Below are 27,158 nucleotides of genomic sequence, written 5' to 3'. Positions count from 1 at the left end.
TGGACCCAGCTCTTACCTCGTAGGATGGTGACGTTGCGAAGGATTTCTCCATGCTGCGTGTCCACCGTCTTCATCTCCTCCACGATCATGGAGAGGTTCCGCACGTTGAGGTCCAGCCGGGCACTGAGCAGGCTGAAGCGCTCCCGGAGCAGGTCTGTGGTGCCCAGCATGATGGAGACAGTCTTGTTCAGGTAGTAGAGCTCCTCGGCATGGGTGTGGAAGCCCAGCGTGCAGGAGAGCCGCACGTCATCCAGGTACTTGAGCATGCTGTGCACGTGGCTGTCAGTGGCATTGATGTTGGTGAAGATGGTGCCAATTTCAATCTCGTGAGAAGCCATGCGTCCTTCCAGAGACTCAAACCTCTCCACGGTGCGGTTCTGGGCATAGTGGGTGTGGTACTGAAGATCATGCATGTTCTCCTCGTGGTCGTCCAGGAAGGACGAGATGTTATCCAGCTGCAGCTGCAAGCCCATGACCTGGAGTACCAGGTCATGCATGCTCTCGGAGTTCTGGCTGATGCGCTGTGAGGAGGCCCCCAGGGTGGCCTGGATGTTCTTGACTGCCTCTCCGGTCTTGGTGGAGGTGGTACGCAGGCCACTGAAGAGCCGGGTGTAGTTCTGCCAGTCGGTGACAATCTTCTGGAGGGTCAGGGTCTCCTCGTCCGTCTTCCGCTGGATCCCATGGATCCACTCGGAAGTCTGCCCCACGGTGAAGTTGATCTGGTGCATTGCAGCCTTGACATCGTAGCATTCCTGGGTGAGGTCCTTCAGAGAGAGGTCCAGGCCAGCTGTGGTGGCCTGCCAGCCTCTCACCTGGGCCAGGAAGAGCCCCAGAGACTGGTTAACCTGGTGGATGGAGAAGGAGCAACTGCCCATCTCCTGGGAGATCTGCCTGCTGGTGGTGGAGAGCACCTCCTGGGCCTGCAAGGTCTGGTCCAGCTGCACCTCCTGAGCCAGAAGCAGCTTCTGAATTCCCTCCAGCTCCTCCTGCAGTTTTCGGATCTCTGGCCCCAGTTGCCCAGCTTCATGGCAGAAAGAGCAGTTGTTCAGGGCTTTCAGATCTTTAGGGGAAAGGGACAATAGTTGGAGTTGCTGAAGGACCATGGTACGACGCTTCCTCTTTAAATTAAATATTTCAGAGCATAAGGAATTGGTAAGTAGCTTCCCAAACCTGCTTCCTTCCTGAAGTCCTGTTATGAATCCCTTCTTGGAAAAGCCTTGCCACCTCTATGGAATCTTATGTTTACCAACTGTCTTGACTCTGATCTGAAATGTAGCATTTAGGACATTTTCTCCTTCTCACCACCAAATTCTCAAGAACATATCTTCTTAATTTTTCTTAGGTGACCAGGAACTTCCCATTTAAACTTGATTTAAAAATTTCTCCCAATATTTGTATATCTGTTATCTTATTCAATCCTTTTACAATAATAAATTTGCAGAGAAGGTGGCACAGGGATTTTTGACTTGTGACTCAAGAGGAACGAGGCACAGAGAAGTGGCTTGGCAAATAGCCACGTATATTGGTGCCAGACCAGAATCTTCTATTTGAGTCAGAGAAGAATACCCCTGTAAACCCTTCTATCATTGTTCCTTCTGTCTCATTCTGTCTTAGATTGTTCCAGATTAAAGCAGGGGATAAACAACATCAAGAATTGTGGCATGACCTAAGCAAATTAATGGAAGAACAGAAAACCAAAGACCACATGCTCTCACTTATAAGTGGGAGCAAGATTGAATATATGTAGACCCTGGGCGTGGTGGCTCACACCCCTAATCCCAGCACTTTGGGAGGCCGAGGAGGGCAGATCACGAGGTCAGGAGATCGAGACCATCCTGGCTAACATGGTGAAACCCCGTCTCTACTAAAAATACATCCAGGGGATGGCGAACCAGCTAGGGAGGGAGCAGGGAGCTGGGGATGTCCTCTGTGCCTAGAAGGCTGGTGAAGGTTACTTGGTGCTGGGGCACTGTGGTGTGGGGAGGGCACCCTTGCCCTACCTTGATGATCACTGCATCACAGTCATCAGTCCATCTACTTACCCAGGCCCTGGAGATTTTTCTGCATTAACACAAGTTTCTTGTCATAAATAGACTGGGTCAAGGAGATGTCTTCGGAGAGAGAGTCCACTTTTCTAAAAACTGTAGGGAAAACAGATGAGAAGCTGGGGCAGGGTCTAAGCTCAGAGAAACAGCAGTCATTCCTTGAGAAGGCATGTTTATCAGCCCCTCTGCAACCAAAACCTTTCACCCTTCTCCTCTCAGGCTTCTTCATGGTGGTTAGGGAAGATACTTCTTATGGCCAGAGTTTGCCACAAGGCCCTGTAGAAATATAATCACTCACCCCACACCCCACATTTTAGAAATAGGACCTGATCATAGAATGGAACAGGGTAAATTCAGAAAAAAATATTTTTTTAAAAATTATTCTTATTCCTACCACCCATAGATTGCTACCATCAGTGTCTTCATGTATTTCTTCTAGTTTTGTTGATATTGATAACCATTCTTCAGCTACACAGATACATGCAGTGCTCTTCCCTTACTTGCAGGGGATACATTCCAAGACCCCCAGTGGATGCCCGAAACCTCAGAGTATGGAACCCTATACATACTATGTGTTTTCCTATACATACATACCTCAGATAAAGTTTAATTTATATATTAGGCCTAGTAAGAGATTAACAACAGCTAATAATAAAATAGAACTATTAGAACAATATGCTATAATAAAAGTTATGTAAATATGGTCTCTGTGTCTCTGAGAATATCTTATTGTACTGTACTCACCCTTCTTCTTGTGCTGACATGAGATGACACCATGTCTATGTGAAGAGATGCAGTGAGGTGAATGACATAGGCATCGTGACTTAGTGTTGGGCTACTACTGACCTCCTTGACCGTATGTCAAAAGGGGGATCATCAAGCTGTGATGTGGCCAATTGACCTTGGGTAACTGCGGATAAGCAGGGACTGTTGTACTTTCTTAGGCAACAAAAGCAAAACTGGGATGTTCTGAATATCTCATCTGCTTTCTTTGATGTTGCTTTATCGGTATCATGTCACGGATATTTTTCCATCCAGGGTTAAATCACTTTAACATCATTACTTTTGGTATCTGCATGGCACTCTATATAAATAATACAGCAATTATGTATGAATCCCCTATTGTTGGGGACACTTAAAGTACCTCCTCTTCTGAGCTCATAAATAAAACTTGATATATAAATATAAGTAATGCTTAATTCTAGAAATAATCCTTATATATGATGGTTGTGTGTATACAATAATTCTCTTGGGATAAATTGCTTAAAGTAGAATTATGGGACCCAAGGGTATTAACATTTTTGAAGTCCTTGATACAAGCTGCCAAATTGCTGCCCAGAAAAGGTTATACCAATTTATAGCCCATGGGCAGCCTTGCACTCTACTAAGGGGGCCATGTTGGCCAGTGGTTAGAGCACATCTTGGCAGTAGCAGGACGCCTGGCTTTTTCCAGTGGGTGCCTGAATGGGCCTGGTAGTGAGGAAGGGCATGGGTTGTTCGGAGGTTCAGCAAGATGTTTCCCACAGATCCTCTTAAGACCAAGTACAAGGGGAAAGAATTAGCACCACCAAGAGCACTGAGTAACACAGCTTCTAGTCCTAGTTTACATCACAATTTGTCGGGTGACTTTGGTCAAGTCAGTTACCCTTTCCTGAGCTCAATTCAATCACACGTAAAACAAAAATGTGGAGCTTGATGACGCTGAGGCTCTCATCAGCGCCAAAATTCTATGCTTTCAAATTATTTGGAATCTCCAGGTTCCAGTTAATACTGTACATCTCAGAGCTGTCAGGAGATTTACTTAATTAGTAACAGCGACACGTTGAGAGAGTTTGGGAATTAAGCACATGCTGTTACATGAGACAAGCACTTTACAGTTTACAATAGTTATTATTCCATTTGAGCCTCCCTACAATGAAGATTTCATGCATAGATGAACAAAGATACAGAGAGATTGGGTGACTTTGATTCCTATTCCTATGCTTCATTAAGTCTACTTCCAAGCCAACAGCCAAGGCTCACTCCACTCCGTGTAATTCATTCACCTGTTCATTTCTTTTTTCTTTTTTTTTTTTTTTGTGAGACGGAGTCTTGCTCTGTCACCCAGGCTGGAGTGCAGTGGTGTGAAAAGGGCTCACTGCAGCCTCAATCTCCTGGGCTCAAGTGATCATCCCAGCCCAGCCTCTTAAGTGGTCGGGACTACCAGCATATGCCACCATGTCCAGTCAATTGTCAATTTTTTTTAAATTGAAATGAGTGGGGTCTCACTGTGTTGCCCAGGCTGGCCTCGAAATCCTGAGCTCAAGTGATCCTCCCACCTTGGCCTCTCAAGGTGCTGGGGTTACAGACATGAGCCACTGCACCTGGCCTTGCTTATTTCTTCATTGTGCATTTCACGCTTAATCATTATAAATTTCTTTTTAAGCCATTTTACTTACTTTTTAGACATGATTTTTCTTCATCCTTATAAAATTATGTTTATAATGTAGACAATATGGCAAATAGTACTTATATATCACTTATAAATAAATAGGTATATTTTTGAGGTATGACTCTATCAAATTTTTCTTTTCCAACATTTAATTTAAAAATTTCTCAAACAATAGAAGGACTTGTACAGTGAAGACCTCTGTGCCTATCGCCTAGATTCTACAAGTAGCATTTTTCCGTATTTATTTTATATTCATCCATCTCTTTCACCCATTCATCAATCCATGTAAATTTTTGGATGCATTTCAAATGAATGTTTTACTAATGGGATGCACGGTCAAGAAAGTTTAGAGATCAGTGATCTAAACCAGGGGGTAGCAAATTACGGCCTGCAGGTGAAATCCAGCCCAATGCCTGATTTACAGGAGTTGCCACCCCTATTCATTTACAGACTGCTTGTGGCTGCTTTTGCTCTGCAATGAGTCTGGTTGTGACAAAGATCGTATGTAACCTGAAAAGCCTAAAATATTTACTATGTAGCCTTTTACAGAAAAATATGGCCATAATCAGCTCTAGATTATAAACTCCATGAAGGCAGGGTCTGTGTTTTACTAAGCAGTATACTGCCTAGTATAGAATATAGTTCTTGGCCTCCTGTATGCTCTTGATTTAAAAAAAAAATACTTGATTAAAATGAACAGAGTTGGTTTGTAATGTCTGCTGACTGATTTTCCCAACCCTCTGGACTGTGGTCACAATCCTGGTTGTAAAGCATTGACCAGTCTATTCACACACTCACACACACACCATACACACACACACACACACATGCTTTACCAATCTATAGTCATTCTTTCAACAGATATTATTGGGCACCTGCCATTTAGGCCAGGATGGTGCCAATACTGATCCAGGGACTTGGGATACCCAAGCTGGAGGCAAAAACAAAAAAGGAAACCCAAAGTTTTCCCATGGTTCACAAACATGCACGCCTCACCCCGGTTCTTCTGATCCTCTGTCCATTCACTCTGGATCTTGGGGCAAATCCTGTCCCCTCCCCAGGACTGTTCCCTCCCGCGAGGAGTAGGGCCAACCTCCTGCTCCGGCCTGCCAGGCTGACTCATGGACGTTATGCACGTAACAGTGTCTCACATTCTGTCGTCCTCTTGGAAACTCTTTAGTGCCTACGCTCTTCTCTGGGCCTGATCCTATGGTTCTTGGAGCTTTGATAATGGCCCAGGTCCCTTGGGTGCTGTGAGCTGAGGCCCTAAAAGGGGTGGCCAGAAATCTTGACAAGTTCTCTGACAGCAAGTTTGCGGCCTCTGATAGGCAGACCGTGGCTCCTTCCCTCTTCTGACCTGGGATTTTGGCCACTTTCTGAAAGGCCAAACCCTGCAAATTGATTTAGCAGAGACAGGTGGTGAGAGGCTTGGGAAGTTCTGAAACCCTTGGTCCTTGAATCTAGCTGTATATTGGAACCCTCGAGGGGATTTATAAATGACTAAGGCCTGGGTCCTACCCAGAGATTTTGATTTAATTCATCTGGAGTGAGTGGAGGGGGGGTACTCTGGCACTAGTATTTTTAAATGCTTTCCAAGGGATTCCAATATCCCCTGACAAGAGGGAAGAACCACGTCCCTTGATGGTGAAATGTAATTGACGCAACTCAGTGTTCCCAGTGCCTGGCACAGAGCAGGTGCTCGGCTTGTGTTGGATTAATTAATGCCTTCGGATTACTGGAAGACGACTTGGTGTCTATTCAAATCATTAGTATGCTGGCCTCTTGCCTTCAAGCTAAGAAGGCTGGTAACTGAATATCTCCAGCCGGGGCCAGGACGAGGCGCCTCTCCTTAGGGATGTGCTCAGGCTCAGGGTCTGCATGAGAGCAGGGGTTACCCCCTCAGAGCCTCAACTGCCTCTCCCTACTCCCGGCCTTGTTTCTAAAATCTAGTAGATTGGAACAAACAAACCTACCAGAGCCTGGATTTTCAAAGTTTGAAGCTAAGTGTGGAATGGGATTGCACTCTTAGCACTCTTAGTGAAATGGGATTACAAACACCAAATCTGTTGTAACCAGTTTACCACAATCTGTCAGCATCTGGAAGGCAGAAGTGACCTACCTCTGGCTGTGTGCTGTGACCTAGGTCAACTACTACAAACCCTAATGTGTATGAGAAGAATCAAACCTCAGATCCCTGGGTCTTACCTGCAGGACCCCCCAGATTCCTTGGTCTCAGCAGGTCTGGCTGAGGGAGACCCAGGAATTTGCATTTTAACAAATACTGGAGGTGAAATTGCTGCAGTAGGCATCCAGCCTCACTTTGAGAAACACTCACACAGACCATGGAAGGGGGCTTAGAAGTCACTCAATCCAGTGATCTCAATCCTGGGTGAACAACGGAACCATCAGGAGAGTTGAAAGATACCACATTAATTCCACGATTGGGGTGGGGCCCAGACATCGATATTCCTTTTTTTTTTTCTGAGATGGAGTCTCGCTCTGTCGCCCAGGCTGGAGTGCAGTGGCCAGATCTCAGCTCACTGCAAGCTCCACCTCCCGGGTTTACACCATTCTCCTGCCTCAGCCTCCCGAGTAGCTGGGACTACAGGCGCCCGCCACCTCGCCCGGCTAGTTTTTTGTATTTTTTAGTAGAGACGGGGTTTCATCGTGTTCGCCAGGATGGTTTTGATCTCCTGACCTCGTGATCCGCCCGTCTTGGCCTCCCAGAGTGCTGGGATTACAGGCTTGAGCCACCGCACCCGGCCAACATCGATATTCTTTAAAGCTCCAAGGTGGCTGTAACATGGAGCTGAAACTGAGAAGCACTGACCTGGTTGTATCATCTCATTACACCAAGGGGACAGCAGGGGTCCCCGGAGGCGGGTACCTTCCTCAAGACCACAGAGCTCATCAGTTGTCAGTGTCTGCAGTTTGGATTAGGCATAGAAATCCCCTAGCCAGGAAGATGCTGGCTCTGGGCCCTGGGATACAGATATCAAGTGTTTGTCTTTGCAGGGGAGCTTTTGGTGCTGGATCCCTGACCAGACACCCCACTACAGCCCGGGGTGGGCAAGCCCTGGACTCACCCAGAGAGGCCAACACAGCCACAGCCACCAGGAGCAGGGCCAGGAAGAGGTAAAGAATCCTCACCGATGTGTGCAAAGACAAGTTCTTCTGGCAGCGGCTGCAGCGGGGCCCTGGCCGGCCTGTAGGGCACACAAGGAGACAATGGCTTAGGCCAGTGGCTCAGGCCAGAGCTGAAGGGTCAGTTGTATATTCCTGCTCTGGCCTGTCTCATCACATTTAAACCAGGCTCAGAAGGGGAGCTGTTCTCGACCCTCATTCTCTACCTGTCCTACCGCCTTTCTCTAGGTGCTGGTGCTTTCTGGAATGCAGGAGACCGAGTCAGGACTTCAAAGAACAGCTCCCATCACTACCATCATCCTCTCTCCATGGCATCTTCATTTGGCCCAAGGGGAGGGGCAACACCTCTTCCCTCTCCATTGGTCCTACTGATGACCCACAAGATGAGCAGCCAGCCTGAGACCCCACTGAGTGACCAACTTGTCTGGGCTTGCCCAGGACCTTCTGGGTTTTAGCACTGAAAGTCTCCTGTCGCGGGAGCTCCTCAGCATGGTGCAAATCATCCTGGTTTGCTAAGATTGTCTAGGTTTTAAAACTGAGTCTTCAGGGTGCAGTGGCTCATGCCTGTAATCCCAGCACTTTAGGAGTCTGAGACAGGGGGATCACTTGAGCCCAGGAGTTTGAGGCCAGCCTGGGCAACATAGCAAGATCCCATCTCTATTTTAAAAAACAAAAAAGAAAATGGAAAGCCCCAAACCCTGGGAATCCCCTCAGTCTCTGGTAAACCAGAATGTTGGTTACCAGTCCCCATACTCTTCAGGGAACCAGAAGTTCTACTGGAAACCAAACAAATAGTCACAGTCCACCAGTGGAGTTACTGGTATGGAGGAAGGAGCGAGCCAGATGTTCCTGAATATGTGGGCAGGTGGCCAACACCCAGCGGGAATGCAGTGATGGCCCAGCTGCAAATTCCTAAGGTGAATTCAACTGTAGCCACACATTCTGAGTACTAGGATGCTTAAAAATCCTGATGCCCAGATCCCACTCCAGGCCAAACAAATAGGAATTTCCAAGGGTTGGTCTCATGCATCCACGGGTGACTGTAATGAAGAGCTAAGGTTGCGAACAACTGCTCTAACCTGCACCAAAGCACTGACGGGCCCCACTCCAAACAGCGGTTCAGGTAGCATGGGACACAATGAAGGGGACAACTCTGGGCTAGCTAGAAGATGGGCCCCAGGGACAGAGTATGTAGCTCTGGGAGATGGCAGACGTCCCTGATGGGTCTCAGGAGGAGCCCAGGAGACAGGGGGCACTTGTGCGAAGCTTTCATTTCAGGCCAAGCGCAGTGGCTCACACCTGTAAACCCAGCAATTTGGGAGGCTGAGACAGGCGGATCACTTGAGACCAGGAGTTTGAGACCAGTCTGGGCAACATAGCAAGACCGCTGTATCTACAAAAAATAAAAAAATTCATCCAGGAATGGTGGTGTGCGCCTATAGTCACAGCTATTTGGGAGGCTGAGATGGGAGGAACACTTGAGCCCAGGAATTTGAGGCTGCAGTGATCTATGGTTATACCACTCATACCAGCCTGGGCGACACAGCAAAACCATGTCTTTAAGAAAAAAAATTCTAAACTCCTTTGACTTCATTGGTACTGCACGCCCAGGGCCATGAACTCTGCCCTTTAACCATCCAGGAAGCAGTGCGGAAAGGACACCCAGGCTTTTGAAACCACCTAAAGAGACACATCTGTCACTGGCTTGGGGATGGAGATAGGGATCTCTCAGCCCAGAGTGGAGATCAGGGGCAGCCCAGAGTCCTTACCCTTCTGGGTGCACGGGAAGCTCGGCATGTCCTCGTCATCACCCACCAGGTCCTCTTCCGTAACGCACAAGGCATCTCCGTCGCCGCCGGCTGACCTCACTATAACGGAACCAGTGCCATCAGATCCAGAGCCATCCCAGCCCTCTCCAGCAGCCCCTTTTATTTAACAGTCCCCACATCCTGTGCCCACCTCTACCCCTGAGCCAGCTCACTGAGCTCCAGGTGGCCTGATGTAAGCTGCAAAAAGGGGGTAGACGTAGGAATCAGGTGGCTGAGGAGCTGGGATGTCCTGCCCCTCTGGATAAGGAGAGCTCCCCATTTCCCAAACGCTGGGAAAGACACATGGGCCAGCCCAGCGCCTGCTCTCTCTACAGCTTGTTGAAACCCCTGGAGGTGGAGTAAGGACAAATAAGAGCTGGCTGCTTGCTACAGCTTAGCGTGCTTCTATTCCCCAACACTTGGTCACTGAAGCAGAATACCTCTTCTCCAGGACAAGGCTGAATCTGGCCCCAGCATAGTCCCCTCCAAGACTCTGCCTCCAGTATAGCTGGGAGGCTGTGAAGAGGAGGAGGCCAGAGGGAGGAGGCAGTCAGAGGGAGGAGGAGACAGGATGGGCGCAGATCCCTACCTCACACAATCTCACCCAGGACCCACCAAGTGTCAAGGGGCCTTGGGCGGAGCAGGTCTCCTATCAGAGGCTGATTTGGTGCTTATTCCCTGGGACAATATGGTCCCTAACTAAGACCTAAATGATGTATCCCTCACTCAGAAGATTCCTCTAGTTCCCCAGACACTCTTCACCTCCCACTCCTTGTAAGCAAGACCTGGCCTTTTCCTTCCTTCCTTCCTTCCTTCCTTCCTTCCTTCCTTCCTTCCTTCCTTCCTTCCTTCCTTCCTTCCCTCCCTCCCTCCCTCCCTACTTTCCTCCCTCCTTTCCTTACTTCTTTGCTTCCCTTTCTTCCTTCCTTTCCTTCCCTTTCTTTCCTTCTTTCCTTCCTTCCCTACTTTTCTCCCTCCTTTCATTCTCTCTCCCTCCCTCCCTCCTCTCTCTCTTCCTTTTTCTCTCTCCTCCCTCTCACTCTCTTTCTCTCCCTCCCTCCTTCTGTCTTCCCTCTCCCTCACTTTCTTTCTATCCCTCCCTCCTTTCTTTCTCTCTGTCTCTCTCTCTTCCCTCTCTCTCTCTTTCTCTTTCTCTCTTTATTTGCTTGTTTTTTGGGGTCCTTAAGGATTCCCTGCTTCTTTTACCTTTAGCTATGCACTTAGCAGTATATCTGTAGTTTATTTAATGCCTAAATTTTATAGCCCGAGAATATTTTAAGTTGGTAATGCTAGAAGTAGAAGCTTCAAGTTTTGCTTTTTTCCTTTTTGTTTTTAATGCAATAAAGTGCTGGGTTTTGCCTCAAGGCAATCTTCACAGCACCTTATAAACTTTACAGTCCAGAGAATCACATTTATGGACAAAAAGACTGAGGTTCAGGGAAGTTCCGAATGTTGCTTCACAGCCCACAGAATAGAAGTGGTGAAGCCACGATGTGAACTCGGAAATCTTTTCTATCATACCTACAACCACCTTGAGGTAATGTGCAAAGGTTCCACAAAGTGCTAAGAGATCTTGCTCCTGCAACAGCAAGGTCAGCGGGTAGACAAGAAGAGGGTGGCACGTGAATGAGCTGCAGAGCCCTGGGGGCTCCTGACCATGACTGATGGGCATCTTGAGTCTCATCCTAGACCTGTGAGCACCTGAGGCCCAAATGCCATGCCACAGCCATTGTGATCAACATAGGAGCTGAGATGCATCAGCAAGGCGCCGTTGGTAAGCAAGGGCAGCTCTGAATGGACTCGGTAGGGAGAGGACTGAGGGTGACCCCAAATTACAGATGCTACCATCACGGCCATGAATGTCCTCTGCTTGGCCTTCATGCATGGCTTAAACATCACTTCCCCAGCAGACTTTCTTGAGCTCCCAGACTAGCGTAAGGCCCTGTTGCCCACACCTCACATGCTCTGTGCTCTCCTGTGGAAGAATGCACCTCTCCTATCCATGCGGTAGCTCTCTTCCCCAGCACTTCAGCTCCGAGGGCAGAGACCATCTGTTTTATTCTCTGCTTTATCCAACACCCCAAGCACAGTGGTTGGCATAGAGAAAGACTCAACAAACACAATTTCAAATAAACCAACAAAGGATTTGGTATTATGCTTTTCAGCCATTCTATGCCTGCCTTGGAGCTCTTTGGGGAGCTTTCAAGGGACCAATGTCAGTCAGAGCTCCACCCCCAGAGATTGAATTAATTTGGGGCGACAAGGAGACCTGCGGTTTAGGACTTTCAAAGCGCCCTCACATCTATTACCCCATTTGATCCCTACAAGTAGCCCGAGAGACAGAGTGAGCACATTTTCTCCTGATTTGACAGGTGAGGAAAGTAAATTTTGTGTATGTGGGCATGTGTGTGAGGGTGTATGTGATGCATGTGTGAGTATACATGCATGCTGTGCTTGCACATATGTGCACGTGCATTTTTGCCCATGAGTGTGCATGTGTGTGTACCTGTGTATGTGTGGTGTGAGGTTTTTAATGCCTGGCTCAAGTCACAGAGTTGGGCAGTGGCAAAGCTTCCTGAATCCTGGTTTTCCTCTCCACAATAGGAGATTCTAGGTAGATTTGCTTACTGGGGCACTCGTGCGTGTGTGGGGGCAGCGGGGGTGCGGGCAAGTGCTCTGGAGGGTAAAGCAGGAGAAGGAAGGAAGCATGAGAAGTTCCTTTTCATGCATATCCTAAGAAGCATCACTTTCAGCTCTCCTTGGGCAGCTGTCCCGTCATCAATCTGCCAACAGTTTACAAGGAAGCCTGGCCTGGGCGGTCACCAGGATTACGATCTCTTTCCCATAAATGAATGCCTGAGGCAAGGCAGGGGAATTCCTTGGTACCTTCTGTTTCTGTCTGACCAGAACCTCCCCCTACTAGCCATGGCCTCTCACCTCCAGAGAGCCCAGTCAGAACCACGCTGTGGGCTGTGGGATGTATTCACCACCACCCCGGAGCTACCGTGGGGTAGTATTCCTTCCATCCCTTAGAGCAGAGCTGCCTCCTCGGCCCAGTTCCTCGTCTCTCCCCATCCTTGATGAGCTCCTCTGCCCTCCCCCGTGACTGGGCCTCCTCCCTGTTCTGGCTCTAGGGCCAATTTCATCACTTCACTGTTTATAGCCTTTGCAGGGAATCTGGGATGACTTAAATCAAGCAAGGCTGACACCAGGCTTCAGCAAACACCCTCTCAAAAAACACAGAGCTTTGTTATAACCAGCTTTCCCAGTGGATAGCCCCCCAAATTAGCAACTGTTAGCCAGTGGAAATTGCTAACAAGGCGTTCCAGTACTGCACCAAGTGACCCATGGGAAGGGAAGTGGCAGCTTCCAGCGAGGATCTCAGATCTCTCTAGGCTAGGGAGACCACGGATGTTTGGCCATCTTCCCTCCATTGACATCTCAGCTCCATAACTCACAGCCCTCCCCAATCCACAAAGAGGTCTTCTCTCTCTAATCCCTTGGATTTCCTGTCTTCCAGCACTAAGCCCCGGACCATGGGGACCCCTGACTCATCTATGTCTGGAATGTTGTAGTAACTCACCACTGTAGCCTCGTTCACTTAATAAGAACATAATCCAAAGCATTTGTGAGGCTCTTATAAGCCAAGCCCTTTGCAAGCACAAGCTCATTATGTTCACGTTATACCAAGATTGTTCTGATCAGAGTATGTATGGATGAAGAAACAGAATCAAGAATGAAAAAGCCCTGGCTGAGGCCCCAGGGTAGTGATTGATTAGAGGATGACTGATTAGGCAGGCATCCGTAGTCCCTCCTTGAACTAGGCCAAGCGGAGTTAATAGAGATGGCAAAATAATTTCCTTCCCCTCTCCGTCTTCTACGCCTATTCTCCTGCCATCAAGGGCAAACTGACTTCGTGTTGGGTGCACCAGCTCTCCAAAGGTATTTCAGGGATAGAGAACCACAGCCTGAGAGGGTGGGAAGGGAATTTGCAAATTCACCTCCATCATGTTACAAAGGCTCAGATACGTTAAGTGCCCTGGAAGCTGGTTAGTGGCTCCTAAATATCCAAGAATCTGAGGCAGGATCCAAACACGCATTCTAGTGTCTGCAGAGTTGCGCATGCCCATCTCAGAAAGGCCTCAGAACCGGCACAAGGCCTTTCCATACAAGCCTGATATCAGTTGACAGGTCACACTCCTAGCAGTTTGCTACCTCCCTGCAATCAGGAAAGCTCCCCTCAGCTGCTTTCAGCACCGGGTTGATCACATAGTGGATGTTTCATAAAGATGTGTTTTCTGACCCTCTGCAAAGGCCTATGTTTTCAGTTAACTGTTATCCTCTACTGTTTTAGCCTATGTTTTCACTTAACTGTTATCCTCTGCTGTTTTAATCAGGAGCTCATGTGTCTTTAAAAAATGAAGATTGATGACTTAAAATAGGGTTGAAATCTGGTTTATTCTTAGGATTCTCCATGACTAGGGAGTGCTGGAGACAATGGGTGCATTTGGGGTGCAAGGCTTAAAGCAGTGAAGGCAAAATGTATAGACCACGGGCTGATGTTTGAACTGCAAAAGAATGAGCCGGTGGAGGAATGGGTAGGAGCAAAATGTTGGCTCTGCTTCTCCTCCCCTTCTCAGAACAGAACAAAAGACACCATACTCTCCTCCTAAAGCTCCAACGGCTCTTGTTTGCAGGGCTCATGTTTTTCCATTGTTGCCCCAGTTAATTGCCTTACAATACCACCTGTATGTAACATGTCTGTAACTCTCTAAAGTAAGGCACTGGTTCTTGTCTGCGTCAGGTATAAAGAAATGGAGGACTCTTGCCATGCTGCAAATGGAGGAGTGCCTGAGTGTGAGGCATGCTGGGTGTCTGGAAGGGGTAATGAAATCTTCGTGTTATGATAGGCTCTAGGTGTCTGGAGAGAGGCTCCATTTGTAGGAAGGCAGAAATAGCATTGGTTGCCTTCTGTCTCTTCTCTCTTTCTCTCTCTCTCTTTCTCTTTCTCTCTCTCCTCTTCCTTTCTTCATCTTCTAGGAGCAAGGTTATTTTAGCAGGAGTGGGTGGGCTTGGAAGAGGACACTGGAGAAGGTAAGGAGATGCTGGGACCTAAAAACCTACGGGAAAACTCCTCTCTGGGGACAACCTTGGGACAGCATGGGAATCATGAAAGAATGAACATCTGAGACTCGGTGAGCCAATTTCTGCCTGCCCTGTTCCCAAGGCCCCAAGGGACCACAGCTGCTGTGAGGGAGGGCCACGGTCCCTGTCATAAAGAAGCCAGCCCCGTGGATTTCCTAGTGAAAGGCACAGCCAGGCCCCAGTCTTATTGCAGCGATTACTATCCGAATCACAGGCAGGGTGCTTAGAAAAAAAGTTAAATAGCCTGGGAAGGCCAAGGCCAAGGCTGCAAGCCCAGACCCATAAAATAGTGGCAACCACTAGAGATTTGAAAGGGCCTCTCTTCCTGTCATCCCTTAGGTCACAATATCCATCTCAAACTCCAGAAAGAAGGACAGCCGTAAGAGGAGAAATTCCTTATTTTATTTTATTTTTTTTAAGCCTCTGCTCCCACAGAGCCACGTAGCAAGTTTGATGGAGGGTGCATGTCTTGGCACATTGCTAAGCACGGCCACTGATTCCACTGGGGTTGAGCTTGGTTTAGCTCTCCCTTTGCGGGTAGAAAACAGCCCGGACCTGTTAACCAACTGCTAACTCAACTGTGGTCACCGATGCCGGCTTTCTTTTGGTGCCCACAGATGTGTCCTTGGTTCCCTCTTTCGCCTTTCTGGGACTGCATTCTTCCATCTGAGTCAACAAGGGGGAGCGATTCGAGGAATTGAATAAAAGGTCTTTCTTTGGGCACTTCAAGGAACATATTTTGATAATTATCTTCTGCAGGGTTCACAGAGTGGGTTTTCAAAACAGCCAATTGGATCAGTAAAAATAAAGATTTAAGAGTCTTCTCTGGAGCCAATGCTGTATTTAAAGTGCAGCATAGCTATAGTTTAAGGCTGGAGAATGCTATAAGTAAGGCTGCAAAATTGTTTTCATTAGAGCCCTTCCACCACTACCCCCTCTGCACAGGCTTCCTTTGTGGGTTTGTCTGTAATCGGTTGGGAATCCGCCTGCCCACTCAGGTCTCAAGACGCGGGTCCTTTCCCTTCAGATCTTCCTGCTCAACAAGTTGTCCTTTTCTGCTTCCGTGGCTCCGCCAGTTTCTCTCCTCCAGCACTTGCCCCTTTTTTGGTCCCTATCCTCAAGCTTCTGCACCCCTAAAACCACATCTGCTGCTCTGAGACAGGCTTCTCTCCCGGTTCCTGCCACCTCCACCTGAATCCCTTCGGCTGCCTCCCAGTCTGTTCTTGGTAACCACAGAGGTTGTGGGTAAATCCCTGCTTTATCCTAAACCCTCTTTAACCTAAACAACTTTCCTCCCCTTTTTCGCCCTCCACTCCTCTAACTGAGACCCTATTCCAGGTGGTGCAATTCTTCATTAGATGGGCATGGCCCACTCTGCACAGACATTCAGCATCCTGGCCTTGCCCACTAAAGGCCAGTAGCAATCCCTGGTCATTGTGACAACCCCGAATGCCCACCCATTTCTAAATACCTGCTCGCAGCCTGGTGCTGCCTCTAGTTGAGATAAGAACCCAGGCTACTCACCCAACACAACAGGCGCTCTCCCCTCATTACTTACACATTGGTCTCCTCTATGTACACAGCACTCCCCCCGATTCCCCTGAACCCCATGAATTCAGAGGGATGGGAGGGGTGGGAATCACCGGCTTTCTTTTCTTTTTTTTTCTTTTTTTTTTTTTATAGACAAGGTCCTGCTCTGTTGGCCAGGCTGGAGTGCGGTGGTGTGATCACTGCTCAGTGCTGCCTGGACCTCCCAGGTTCGAATGATCCTCCCACCTCAGCCTCCCAAGTAGCTGAGGCTACACGTGTGCACCATCACACCCAGCTAATCTTGCTTATTTTTTGTAGAGACAAGGTCTCACTATGTTGCCCAGGCTGGTCTCAAATTCCTGGCCTCAAGTGATCCTCCTCCCTGGGTCTCCCAAAGTGCTGGGATTATAGGCGTGAGCCAACATGCCTGGCTGGGAATCACCAGTTGTCTTGATCCCTCTTGTCACCTCTGATCCTGCAAACCCTAGCCTGTCTCGCATGGGCACCCCACTTCCCTCCTCTGAGCTTCATGTTCCTTATGTGTAAATGGTGGGGAGATGGTCTGCTTCAATGAGCTGCTGTGAAAATCCAATGAGATATATATGAAAAGTACCTGGCACATAGTAAATGCTTAATAAATAGTAGTAGTCACTTTTGTTAGGATTATTTTTCTATACTATTCCAATGAATGCTCTCATTTATGGTCATCTCCCAACCCCTATCACTCCCAGGACCAATTTCCAACTTACAAGAAATCAGTTTTTCAAAACATATCCTATGGGACACTAGTCCCAAATTATTCTTTGTGAAAAAGGATTATTTGATCAAGTAAGTGTGGAAAACATGGCATACTCTATCGCCATCTTAGAGATTCACATTCACATAGCAAACATTTTGAAAAGTGCTGCAAAAAAAATAATAAGCCCATTTAAATCTGTGTTTAATTCCATGTTTCTCAGACTTATTTGGCCATGGAACTTCCTGCAGATCTTGAAATGTATCTTTTCATTCTGGGACCTATGTTCAGAGGCAGAGGGACTCTGACTTTAGGGAACACTGTTCTGGGTAATGACATCACCTGGACTGGATTATTTCTTCATTCTGTCTCCTGCCATCAGCTTGAATGGAGGCAGCTTTTCTGTTGAAACTCAGGGCTCCTGGACATGGGACTTACTGTCTCATCTCTACACATCTTGCCTGAGCTCTGGAGCTTAAGGCTTATCGCTGTTCCATCTGCTTGATCTCAAGCCCCTTCCCTTCTTTATCCCCAGTGCACTAAGCCTTTCCTTGCTCTCCTTCCTCCAGGCTCTCATTCTCCCTGAGCTCCAAGACCAGCCCAGTCCCCAGGGTTGGCTTCTGCCCCCTGGAGCCTGTAGTTCTCTCTCCTGGGCACCATCACTTCCATCCTCAGCCTGCTTTCTTCGCACTGCACTAGGGAAGCCTGGCGCTGCAGGAGAGTGTCAGAGGGCAGCACACATTTGGCTTCAACCAAGTCCTGCTGTCAGGAGCCTCACTTCCCATTCCTGGGTTCCTCGGGGGTCAGCCCACCTCATTCTCTAAAGATGAGCTCACCCCCTCCTTTTCTGAAAGGATCAAGACCATGAGGTTCTAACTCCTTTCTTTATGATCCACTAACTCTGTACAGATGCCTACACTTCAAACCCAGCCTGGGGGAGGGATGGGGAAAGAGGCCTTCTTGTGCATTCTGAGTAGCCTGGCACCCTCTGTCAATACTGCAAGGGTGAGTGCCCTTTGACTCAGTAATCCTTCTTCTAGGAACTTCATGTTAAGAGAATAATTATACGACTAGGCCAAGGTGTACGTGTAAAGGTGATCACTGCATGCTATGATACACCTGGGGGAAAAGGCAAATAGTTAAAATGCCCATCTCTAGGAGATTGGTTACATAAATTATCACAGAGTCTTACTATGGGATGTTATGAAACCATTTTTTAAAAATACTGCAAGGTGGGTGCGGTGGCTCACGCCTGTAATCCCAACATTTTGGGAGGCTAAGGCAGGAGGATCACTTGAACCCAAGAGTTTAAGATCAGCCTGGGCAACAAGGTGAAATCTCATCTCTCCAAAAAATACAAAAATTAGCTGGGCATGGTGGCATACACCTGTAGTCCCAGTTACTTGGGAGGTTGAGGTAGGACAATTGCTTGAGCCCAAGAGGTCGAGGCTGCAGTGAGCCATGATAATGCCACTACCCTCCAGCTTGGGCAACAGAGCAAGACCCTGTCTCAAGCAAAGAAACAAACAAACAAAAGCACAAGCAACAACTAAAAACCACCACCAACGACAAAACCCCAAGTGATTGGGAGGCTGAGGAGGGAGGACTGCTTGAGGTCGGGAGCTTGAAACCAGCCTGGGCAATATAGCTAGACTTCATCTCTACAAAAAATACAAAAATTAGCTGGGCATGGTGGCACCTGCTTGTAGTCCCAGGTACTTGGGAGGCTGAGGTGGGAGGATCCTTGAGCTTAGGAGGTCAAGGCTGCAATAAGCTACGATGGTACCATTGCACTCCAGCCTGGGCACAGAGTGAGACTGTGTCTCAAAATAAAATACAATTAAAAAAGAAACATGGATAGTAAAATCTTATCTACATGAAAAAAATCTGTGCAAACATACACAGAATGATTTCTGAAGAATGTTCATCTACATTTTGTCATTTATTATCTCTAAAGGGTAGGAGTTCAAGTGAGTGAATGTTTCTCCTTTTCGGAATGTTTTGGTTTTTTAAAAAAATAATAAATGTGTTATAAAAAGGTTAAATGCAGCTGCTAGTAATGCAGTTTGTCTGTAACCATCTTTTCTCCTTCCCTTGCCTCCCGATAAAGAGATTCTTTCTCCTCAAAGCGAGTATCCCCCAGTTCCACTGCTCTGTCCCCAAGTCCCCATACGCCTGCTCTTCTGTCCCTCCACCTTCCAATGAGCACGGGCCATCCCTTCCTTGAAAACCCTTTGAGCTGGGCCCTGCCTCCGACTCTAACGACATAGCTCCTCCTGCGCCTTTGCTTCTGATCTACCCTGCCCCTCTGGCCCTTGCAACCTGGCCTTCTCTGATCCACGAATCCTGAGCTAACTCTGCTGATCAGTAGTCAACGTGGGGGTTCATTTCCTCCCCCTTGGAACTCTCTCCTCTCAATTTCCATGACATTACTATCATGGTTTTCTGCCTGTGTCCTTGACTGCTCCTCTTGGCTCCTTTACAAGCTCATTTTCTTCCTCCCACTCTCTAAAAGTAGAGGTTTCCCAACATGGGCTAAGGCCACGAGAGAATATCTCCAGGGGCAAGTGGCAAACAGGCCTTCTCCTGACAAACCCTCCCAGGGCTCTCCAATGTCAACCAGACACAACCGCATGTCCTTCATGGAGCACTCAGGTGCTGTCTGGCTTAGGGCTCCCTCAACTGCAGGCCATCTCTCTCCCCCACCACCACTCTTCCCCCCGGACCTGCTGTCCAGCTTTTCCCAGCACTCCTTCCTGCCTTCTTCACTGTCCCCATCCAAGTCTTCCCCCACCCTTCAGCTCCGCTCTGAAGCCTTTCTGAACTGCCCAACTTGAAATGCTCCCTTTCTCTCCCAGGATTCTCATCCAATCTCCCGTATATGTCATGCATTTGTTCTTTTGTGGCATCTGCCTGGATGATTCGGTTCTCCTCTCAGGTATGCACGTCTTGTTTCTGCTGGGAGAGCAGAAAGCACCCAGGCTTGCCTTCCAACTAGCGTGCTTCCTCCCTGAAAGCAGGAACTCCATACTTGTTGGCTGACTGAAAAGTGTGGGCTGGGGCAACATCCCAGAATAACCCATTTTTTAGCTTGGGTTCAGGTGGAGGGAAGGTATCTCATCTGAACCATGAAGAAGGTGCCTGCAGGTCTCTACTTGGAGACGTTCAGGACACTGATGGAAATACGGCTATGAAGCCCAGAGAAGCGAATCTGGTGCCATCAGATTTGCCGACTTCCACGTGTCACATCTTCAAGGCTGGGAGAGATTGTTCAGGGAACGGGTGCCAGCAAGAACCAGGAGCCTGTCTGGGGCTGAAACCGAGGACGCATCTCGAAGAACAGCAGCAAAGAAGGAAAGCCAGGAAACGAGTCCAGCCCACCCCCAAACTCTCTCGCTGGGACCTCCCTTAAGACACTTATCACTGTTAGTGTTTTTTTAAGTGACTTGCACACAAATCCTACGTGTCCTAGTAAAGAGTAAGCTCCTTGAGAGAAGGGACAGCATCTGAGCTCTTTGTAGCTTCCTCAGTCCTTAGACATATATAGACGTACAGACCCTGGCACCTGGCAGTCGCCCCATGGATGTTTGTTGAATACAGGCATCTTTCTGCATCTTTATGGAATGCCTGTGTGAGGTTCTGAGGATACCATGGTACAGTATAGATGTGCACACTGAACAGATGTAGTGGACACCCCTAAGTGCTAGGAACAGACAGAGACCCCACTCTCATGAAACTTACACTCTGATACCATCCTGTGGGATCATCTGGTCCACCTGGATGAGGGGACTGACCCCAGGGAGTACCATGGACTTCATCCCAGTGATAAAGTTGGCCTGCGACAGGGCTGGGCCTGACCCTGGGACTCAGTACTCTACACAAGCGCGCACACACACACACACACATATCACTAAATGAAACATGATCAAACATTGGCAGTGCATGTATGAGAGGCATGCCCAGCTAGGCCACACTGTGCACCAATTCTAACACCCAGAACAGCTGCCTGTCCTTCATGGAAACTGCCAAGCTATCCATCAACCTAGCCTACTGAGAAACAGAATGCTTTTTCCTCGCTCTCAAATGAGCCTTGGGACCTGAGTCTTCAGTTACCAGGCTTACCCCCAGCTGGAGGGCAAGATGACTGTTTTGGCCGGGGCTGGGGGTGGGGCGGATGTTTAAGGGTTTCGAGCTAAACTCCAACATCTGAGCTGCGGGGCTCCCTGGACCCCTCAGTCAGGCCGTCTGGTGGCTCTTTTCACCTTCACCACATCAGTTCCTTTTCTTCTAGCTCTGGCTCCTTCCGGTGCCCCTGGGGAAGGAGGTCAGGCTTTCTGGGACCCCCAGCCTGGCCGCTCGTGAGTGGAGATCCTCTCCTCTCTGCCAGAGGAGCGGTGCAGGGTGGATTCCTCCCGGGATTGCTTCACTGTATTTTCACAGCCCCTCCTCTCCCCACCTCCAGCCTTTGCCCACATGAAGTGGGCACTGCTCTCTGATTCTGCAGGGAGGGGCTGTTCCTCCCACGCCTGAGGAACACAGGGCTGCCCCCTGCCCTGGCCACCGCAGCCAAGCACAAGTCTCTCGGGGCAAAGGGGCCACATGGTGGGCCCGCTTCCAGCCATCTCACCACTGAGTCACTTCCACTCCCCAAGTGGTGCTCAGGCGCAGAGCTCTTGGGCCTCAGGGACCACCCAGGAGGACAACGGGGCTGAAGAGGGCAGATGATGGTGCCAGGACTAGACATGTTTTTGTCTCTTAAATCAGTCTTCACAATGCACCAGCCTGTGTCTTGGGCATCTTGGGCGCGGGTCCTTCTCACTGGAGGTGTGGAAACAACTCCACAGGTGGCTGCTAGTGGCTTGGACAAGCCAGTGGGAAACTCCAAGGTGGGCCTGTCACCAAGGGGCTGGTGGCACCTGAGTGTCTCCTTAGGGCCACGTGCGAGAAGGGCCAGGTGCCAGCTTGGATCAAAAGAGGTGGTGGCCTGGGAGGTGCAGTCAGCTGGCCATGGGGCAGGAGGGGCCTGGAGGTGGAAATGGCTTGGCTGGCAGAGTGGGCCCTGGCGCTCGGCCACTGCTGGGCTGGGCAGCCCAACGAGCATGTTTTCTTAATCACCATCCCCACCATCACCTGTTCTCCATACGACATCACATCACATCACATCACATCACATCACATCACATCACATCACATCACATCACGTGTTTATTGTGAGCAGGGCATGATCCTTTGCCAACAGATGTAATTCAAAGATTGATGTGGCCTTTGGAGGAGCACGGAAAGGGCTCTCTGGAAGGGGCTGCCTGCCCTGCTCTGCCAGGCACTTTACTTTTTCCACTCGGGCGAGAAAAGTGTTGGTTCTTTACACCCCACAGATCCCAAAAGACAAATATTTGCTGTCTGCCCTGCCGTTTCCATCTCAGGTAGAGGCGGCGGCTCTTCCCGGCTGCCAGGGAGGGAATTGCTGGAAGTCAGTCCCCAGTCCTGCAGCCTGGGCAGCCCCTGCGATGTTAGGGGAGATCACTGAGGGGTTTCCGGAGGCTGGAGGAAAAACACACCAGCGCTGCCCTCAGGGCCTCCGTAGACAGGAATCCCGCCCCGCACATGAAGAGGCTGTGGGATCCAAGGAAAAGGAGGAGAGAGGCAGGGCTTGGCTTCCTGTATAGGAACCCACAGCACAAGGACAGCCTGGAACTCTGCAACGTGGTGTCAGCGGGTCCTCCTCAGGCACCTTCTTTTAAATATTCATTCACACCAACTCTTTTCTTCTCTATGTCACAGGATTTTGGCCCTGCTTCTTTTTTTTTTTTTTTTTTTTAATAAATTTTATTTTTTTACAGACAGGGTCTCACTCTGTTGCCCAGGCTGGAATGCAGTGGTGCAATCATGGCTCATTATACTTCAAACTCCCAGGCTCAAGTGATCCTCCCTCCTCAGGCTCCGGAGTAGCTGGGATTACAGGTATCTGTCACCATGCCCAGCTGGTTCTCTCATAGTGCTTGTCTGGAATTGGGGTGGAGCCACTCTGAGAATGTGAAACATCTTACCACCATCATCAAGGTTCAGGGCAGTGTGACCCCTTGTAAGATGTGGTCCAAGACCTTTCTGGAGGCTTCCAGTAATGGTCTGCCCTGGGCCAGCTGACTGCAGAGGGTTCAGCTGCAAAGGTGTCTCAGTGAGGAGCAGGACTTGGGGCGAGGCTCCCCTTGCTGCCTGCCAGGTGCTCCCTAGGGCTGATTATAACTTGCTTGGCTCATCCCGCACAGCCTAGGACTTGGGGAGGCCAGCGGGAAGCACAGAAAGGTGCCAGAAGCAGAGGGAAGGAAACCACAGAGAGGCAGGGTGGATTCTAGACTAGAAGTCAGGAGTCCTGGGCTCTAGTCACCCGACCAACTGTGATTCGTAACAACTCACTTCTGTCTACAGGACCAGCTACACAATTTGTGGGGCCCAGCGTCAAATGCAAGTGTGTGCGTTTGTGTGTTGGTGGGACGGGATGACTTGTTAAAAAATTGTAAGAAGTTCAGGCCGCATGGTGGATCAAGTCTGTAATCCCAGCACTTTAGGAGGCCGAGGTGGTAGGATCATTTGAGGCCAGAAGTTTTAGACCAACCTGGGCAACATAATAAGGCCCCGTCTCTACCAAAAAAAAAAAAAAAAAAAAATCCAGGCATGGTGGTGCACACCTGTAGTCCCAGCTACATGAGAGGCTGAGGTGGGAGGATCACTTAAGCCCAGAAGTTTGAGGCTGTAGTGAGCTATGATCATGCCACTGCACTCCAGCCTGGGCAACAGAGTGAGGCCCTGTCGCTAAAATAAAATCAAATAAAATACATTTTTAAAAAGTTCAAGATAGCACCTGCAGAGCATTAAACAAAGTGTGGGACCTTGTAGGATGGCACTGGTTGCCGAATCCATGAAGCCAACCCTACCTGCTTGGGCCTCAGTTTCCCTAACTATGCAATGTGGAGACTGCATCTGGTCAGAAATTTGTCGGTGGAGCCCTTTCTTCCAAGGAACCCTCAGGCCTTTCTACATGTAAGAGACAAACAGCTGCTCTGGTTGAAGTAGGCTGAGAGCTCTGACCCCACCTCTTCCACCTCCATACCTGTCAGTGGCACCTGAGAGTGTGGCTGAAAGCCCTGTAGATGATCTCAAAGGCCCTTTTCAGTTTCTACTTTCCATAAGTGGATGAGGTGGTGAGGTTCTCACTGCTAGGAACACAAGCATCTGCTGGGGGTGTTACAGGAGGATTACTGAAAGACACCCGGAATGGCATTAAAAACCTCAAAGGTTCCCTACCTCATAACTCCAAAGCCTGCTTCTCCACTAGCCTCAAAATGGCCTTGAAGACCAAGTAGGGGCCTAAAGACACCCAGGCCCTGGAAATGGCCACTTGGGATCATGTCTGGTTCTTATTTCCATCCCAAGAACTGGCTGCAAGGGCCACCCTGGTGCTGGCTCACCACCCTGGCGAGAGCTCAGTCCTGGCCCATGAGGCTTCCCCAGCGGCTTCCTCACAAGGAGGTCAGAGGGTGGGTCAGGCAAGGTTCAGGGGTTGGGAAGGGCAGGGCCTGGGCTGAGGGGCTCTGACACTGCAGGTCTCTTTTGGGGAAGGGCTGGAGGTCCTAGGGGAGAATCCTAAGCCCGGCCCCGGTTGAAGGGCTCGGTGGCGGGGCGTGGGGGGAGGGGGGTGCTGCAGGGGCCTCTCTGATGGGTCCCCGGGGTCGAAATTTACAGTGCTGGAAATTTGGGTTAGTGATACCTTTCTGCGCCTACTGGTTAAAGGGATCAGAAACTTCTCTGGACTTTAAAATTATTTGTGAGGTTAGAGCAACGGCCGATGAGAACAGGACTGCAAGGGGCGTGTGTGAGTGTCCCCATCCCCCCTCTCCTCTTTGCTTCCTCCGGTCTTCAGGGATCCGTCCTGTATCTCAGGATGCCCAAAAAGGCAGGGGAAAAGCCAGAGGCGCCCTGCCCTCCTCTCAGCCTCGACTGCAAAAAAGGCGCCCCCAGGCCCTGGGTGGAGCGGGGGTGCAGGCGAACCCCCTCGGAGCTGCCCCCCACTGGCCGCGCTTACCTTTCATGGTCCCTTCCTTCGGGGCCTCAGGAGGGCCCCGCTGCAGGCGGCTGGAGCTGTAGTGGAGCCGGGCGGCCGGCGGGTTCTCCAGGGCGCGGATCGCCGTCCTAGGCGCCGCCCGCGGCCGTGGGGCTCCCGCCCGGACTCATGCTCCGGCGCGCGGGCTGCGGAGGCGGCGGGCGGAGTGGAGGGTCCCGCGGGGTCGCAGCCTGGGGACGCCCCGCCGGGCGCCTAGCGCCGCGCCCCGCCGCCCAGAGCGCTCATCCCGCCGCCGCCCGCGCTTCCCGCTGGGGCCCCGCGAGGTCTGCCGCCGCCCCTCGCCCCGCGCGTCCTCCCTTCCTCCCTCCCGCCTGCTCCTCTCTCTCTCCCTCCTTCCCTCCCTCGCTCACTCGCAAGCCTCCCTCCCTCCTCGTCACTTCTTGGGCCCTGGCCCAGATCAACTTCCTTGGTATTTTCAAAACTGCCGCGGCCAGCCTCTTTGTGCAGCCACGGGCACCCCCTGCACCCCGCCCCGCCCCGCCTCGCCCATGCGCCCCCGCAGTCCCAGAGCCCGGCCTCGAACCAGGGTCCCGCTGCGTCTTCCCTGCCCGCGCTGTGGCTGCAATGGGGGACTCACTGGGAGAGCTCTTTGATCTTAGTCAGTTTCACAATCGGGACCGCCACGTGGCTGGGGCAGGGGTGGGGACCCCAGATTTTAGCCCTGCACGTTTTTCCTCACCCATCTATGCTGTAGAGGACCTGGGAGAAGGACGTCTGGGACCGCACATTTTAGTGCTGAAAGTGGCGTGTCCAGGGCAGACGTGGAAGGTTGGCCACCCTCTGAGCACCCTGGCTCTGCCCCTGTCTAGCTGAGTGACTTTGGGCATCCAGTTCACATCTCCAAGCTTCTGCTTTCTACATGAGAGAACTGGAACTCGAGTGCGCCACATTCTGTGATTTATTTTTCATTTTTATTTTTTTGAGGCTCTAGCCGTCCAGGCTGGAGTACAGTGGCTCAATCTGGGCTCACTGCAACCTCCCCCTCCTGGGTTCAAGTGATTCTCCTGCCTCAGCCTCCCGAGTAGCTGGGATTACAGGCATGCACCACCCCGCCTGGCTAATATTTTTTTTTTTTTTTTGTATTTTTAGTAGAGACTAAAAACGTTGGGCAGGCTGGTCTGGAACTCCTGACCTCAGGTGGCCCACCCACCTCAGCCTCACAAAGTGCTGGGATTATAGGCCTGAGCCACTGCACCTGGCCATCAAATTTTGTGATTTTGTTGGTGGAGGGGTCTCTGGGGTAATCAGTGACACCCAAGGAAAGTGACTGCAGGCAGGAAATTGAGACTGGTCATACGTGCCCCTCTGGATTCTCACGTGTCGTTTTTCATTGATTGAACAAACATTTACTGAGCTCCCAGCTGCCGGCCAGGTCTAGGTCTGCTCTACCCACCCCACAAGCTGCCTCTGCAGGAAATCAATCAGGTGACATGGATTTTAGAAAAGAGAAAAGACTCATTGGCAAGGGCACCAAGAGAGGAGGTAGGAGAACAGCTCTGAAATCCACCTCCCAGAAGGTAAGACTTAAGGATATTTAAGGGTTAGGGAAGTAGAGTGGTCTAAGCCATGGGGAAAGGCGATTGGCAGTGGGGACAAATGCAGAAACAGGTTCATTCCATGCCAGTGTAGTCTGAGCTCATGGTATTTCATAGGACATGTATGCAGAAAATGGTAGGGTTACCATGATCCACGGGTGGAGTTTTTTGGCTCTCTGACATTGAAAGGCCACCTCTTGGGGCACTTGCCCAGTTGAAGGGCCAATGGTCTCACCAGTTTGAGCTGGACAGGAGCTGGTCCAAGTTCCCAAAAAACAACTGAAGAGATCATTACCATGGTGACCTATGAATGTTACCTATCAAGTAGTGAATGAAGGTTAAATTTTAAGTTTCAGTGTTCAGTGGTGTAGCCTTCAGCTTCATGAAAAAAGGAAAAAAAGAAAAAAGAAAACACCAAAAAAACAAAAAGCAAGTAACCAAAAGCAAACAGGGCAGCCAGACCATATCAAATCGGTTTCACTACAAGGGTCCAGCCTCTGCCCCAAGCTCCGGAAGTGTGAGGAACATGTCACATGGCCAGTCTGGTTAGGAAGGCCGGTAATGAAACAAGTAGCAGTGCAGAAGTGGGATGAATGTTATAAGAAGAAAAGTTCTGGGAGAAACGGGACCACAAAGTGGCACAGGCCAGCCTGATCTCTCCTGAC

General features: G+C 49.8%; 1 protein-coding gene across 1 annotated transcript in view; it reads right to left on the bottom strand.

The window, feature by feature from the left end:
- The window catches only part of SCARA3 (scavenger receptor class A member 3), a 45,025-nt gene extending 19,798 nt beyond the window's left edge, over positions 1-25,227 (bottom strand). Inside the window, exons 1-5 of the mRNA XM_007962000.3 lie at positions 24,920-25,227; positions 9,390-9,488; positions 7,563-7,682; positions 2,043-2,141; positions 17-1,060 (exon numbers count right to left, since the gene is read on the bottom strand). Of these exons, the coding sequence (XP_007960191.3) occupies positions 17-1,060; positions 2,043-2,141; positions 7,563-7,682; positions 9,390-9,488; positions 24,920-24,926 (1,369 nt within the window). The 5' untranslated portion in view covers positions 24,927-25,227. The remainder of the gene's footprint in view (positions 1-16; positions 1,061-2,042; positions 2,142-7,562; positions 7,683-9,389; positions 9,489-24,919) is intronic.
- Positions 25,228-27,158: the final 1,931 nt, after the last annotated feature.

The sequence above is a fragment of the Chlorocebus sabaeus genome, chromosome 8 (genome assembly GCF_047675955.1).
Source record: "Chlorocebus sabaeus isolate Y175 chromosome 8, mChlSab1.0.hap1, whole genome shotgun sequence".
Lineage (NCBI taxonomy): Eukaryota > Metazoa > Chordata > Mammalia > Primates > Cercopithecidae > Chlorocebus > Chlorocebus sabaeus.
This window is presented reverse-complemented; position numbering and strand designations above follow the sequence as displayed.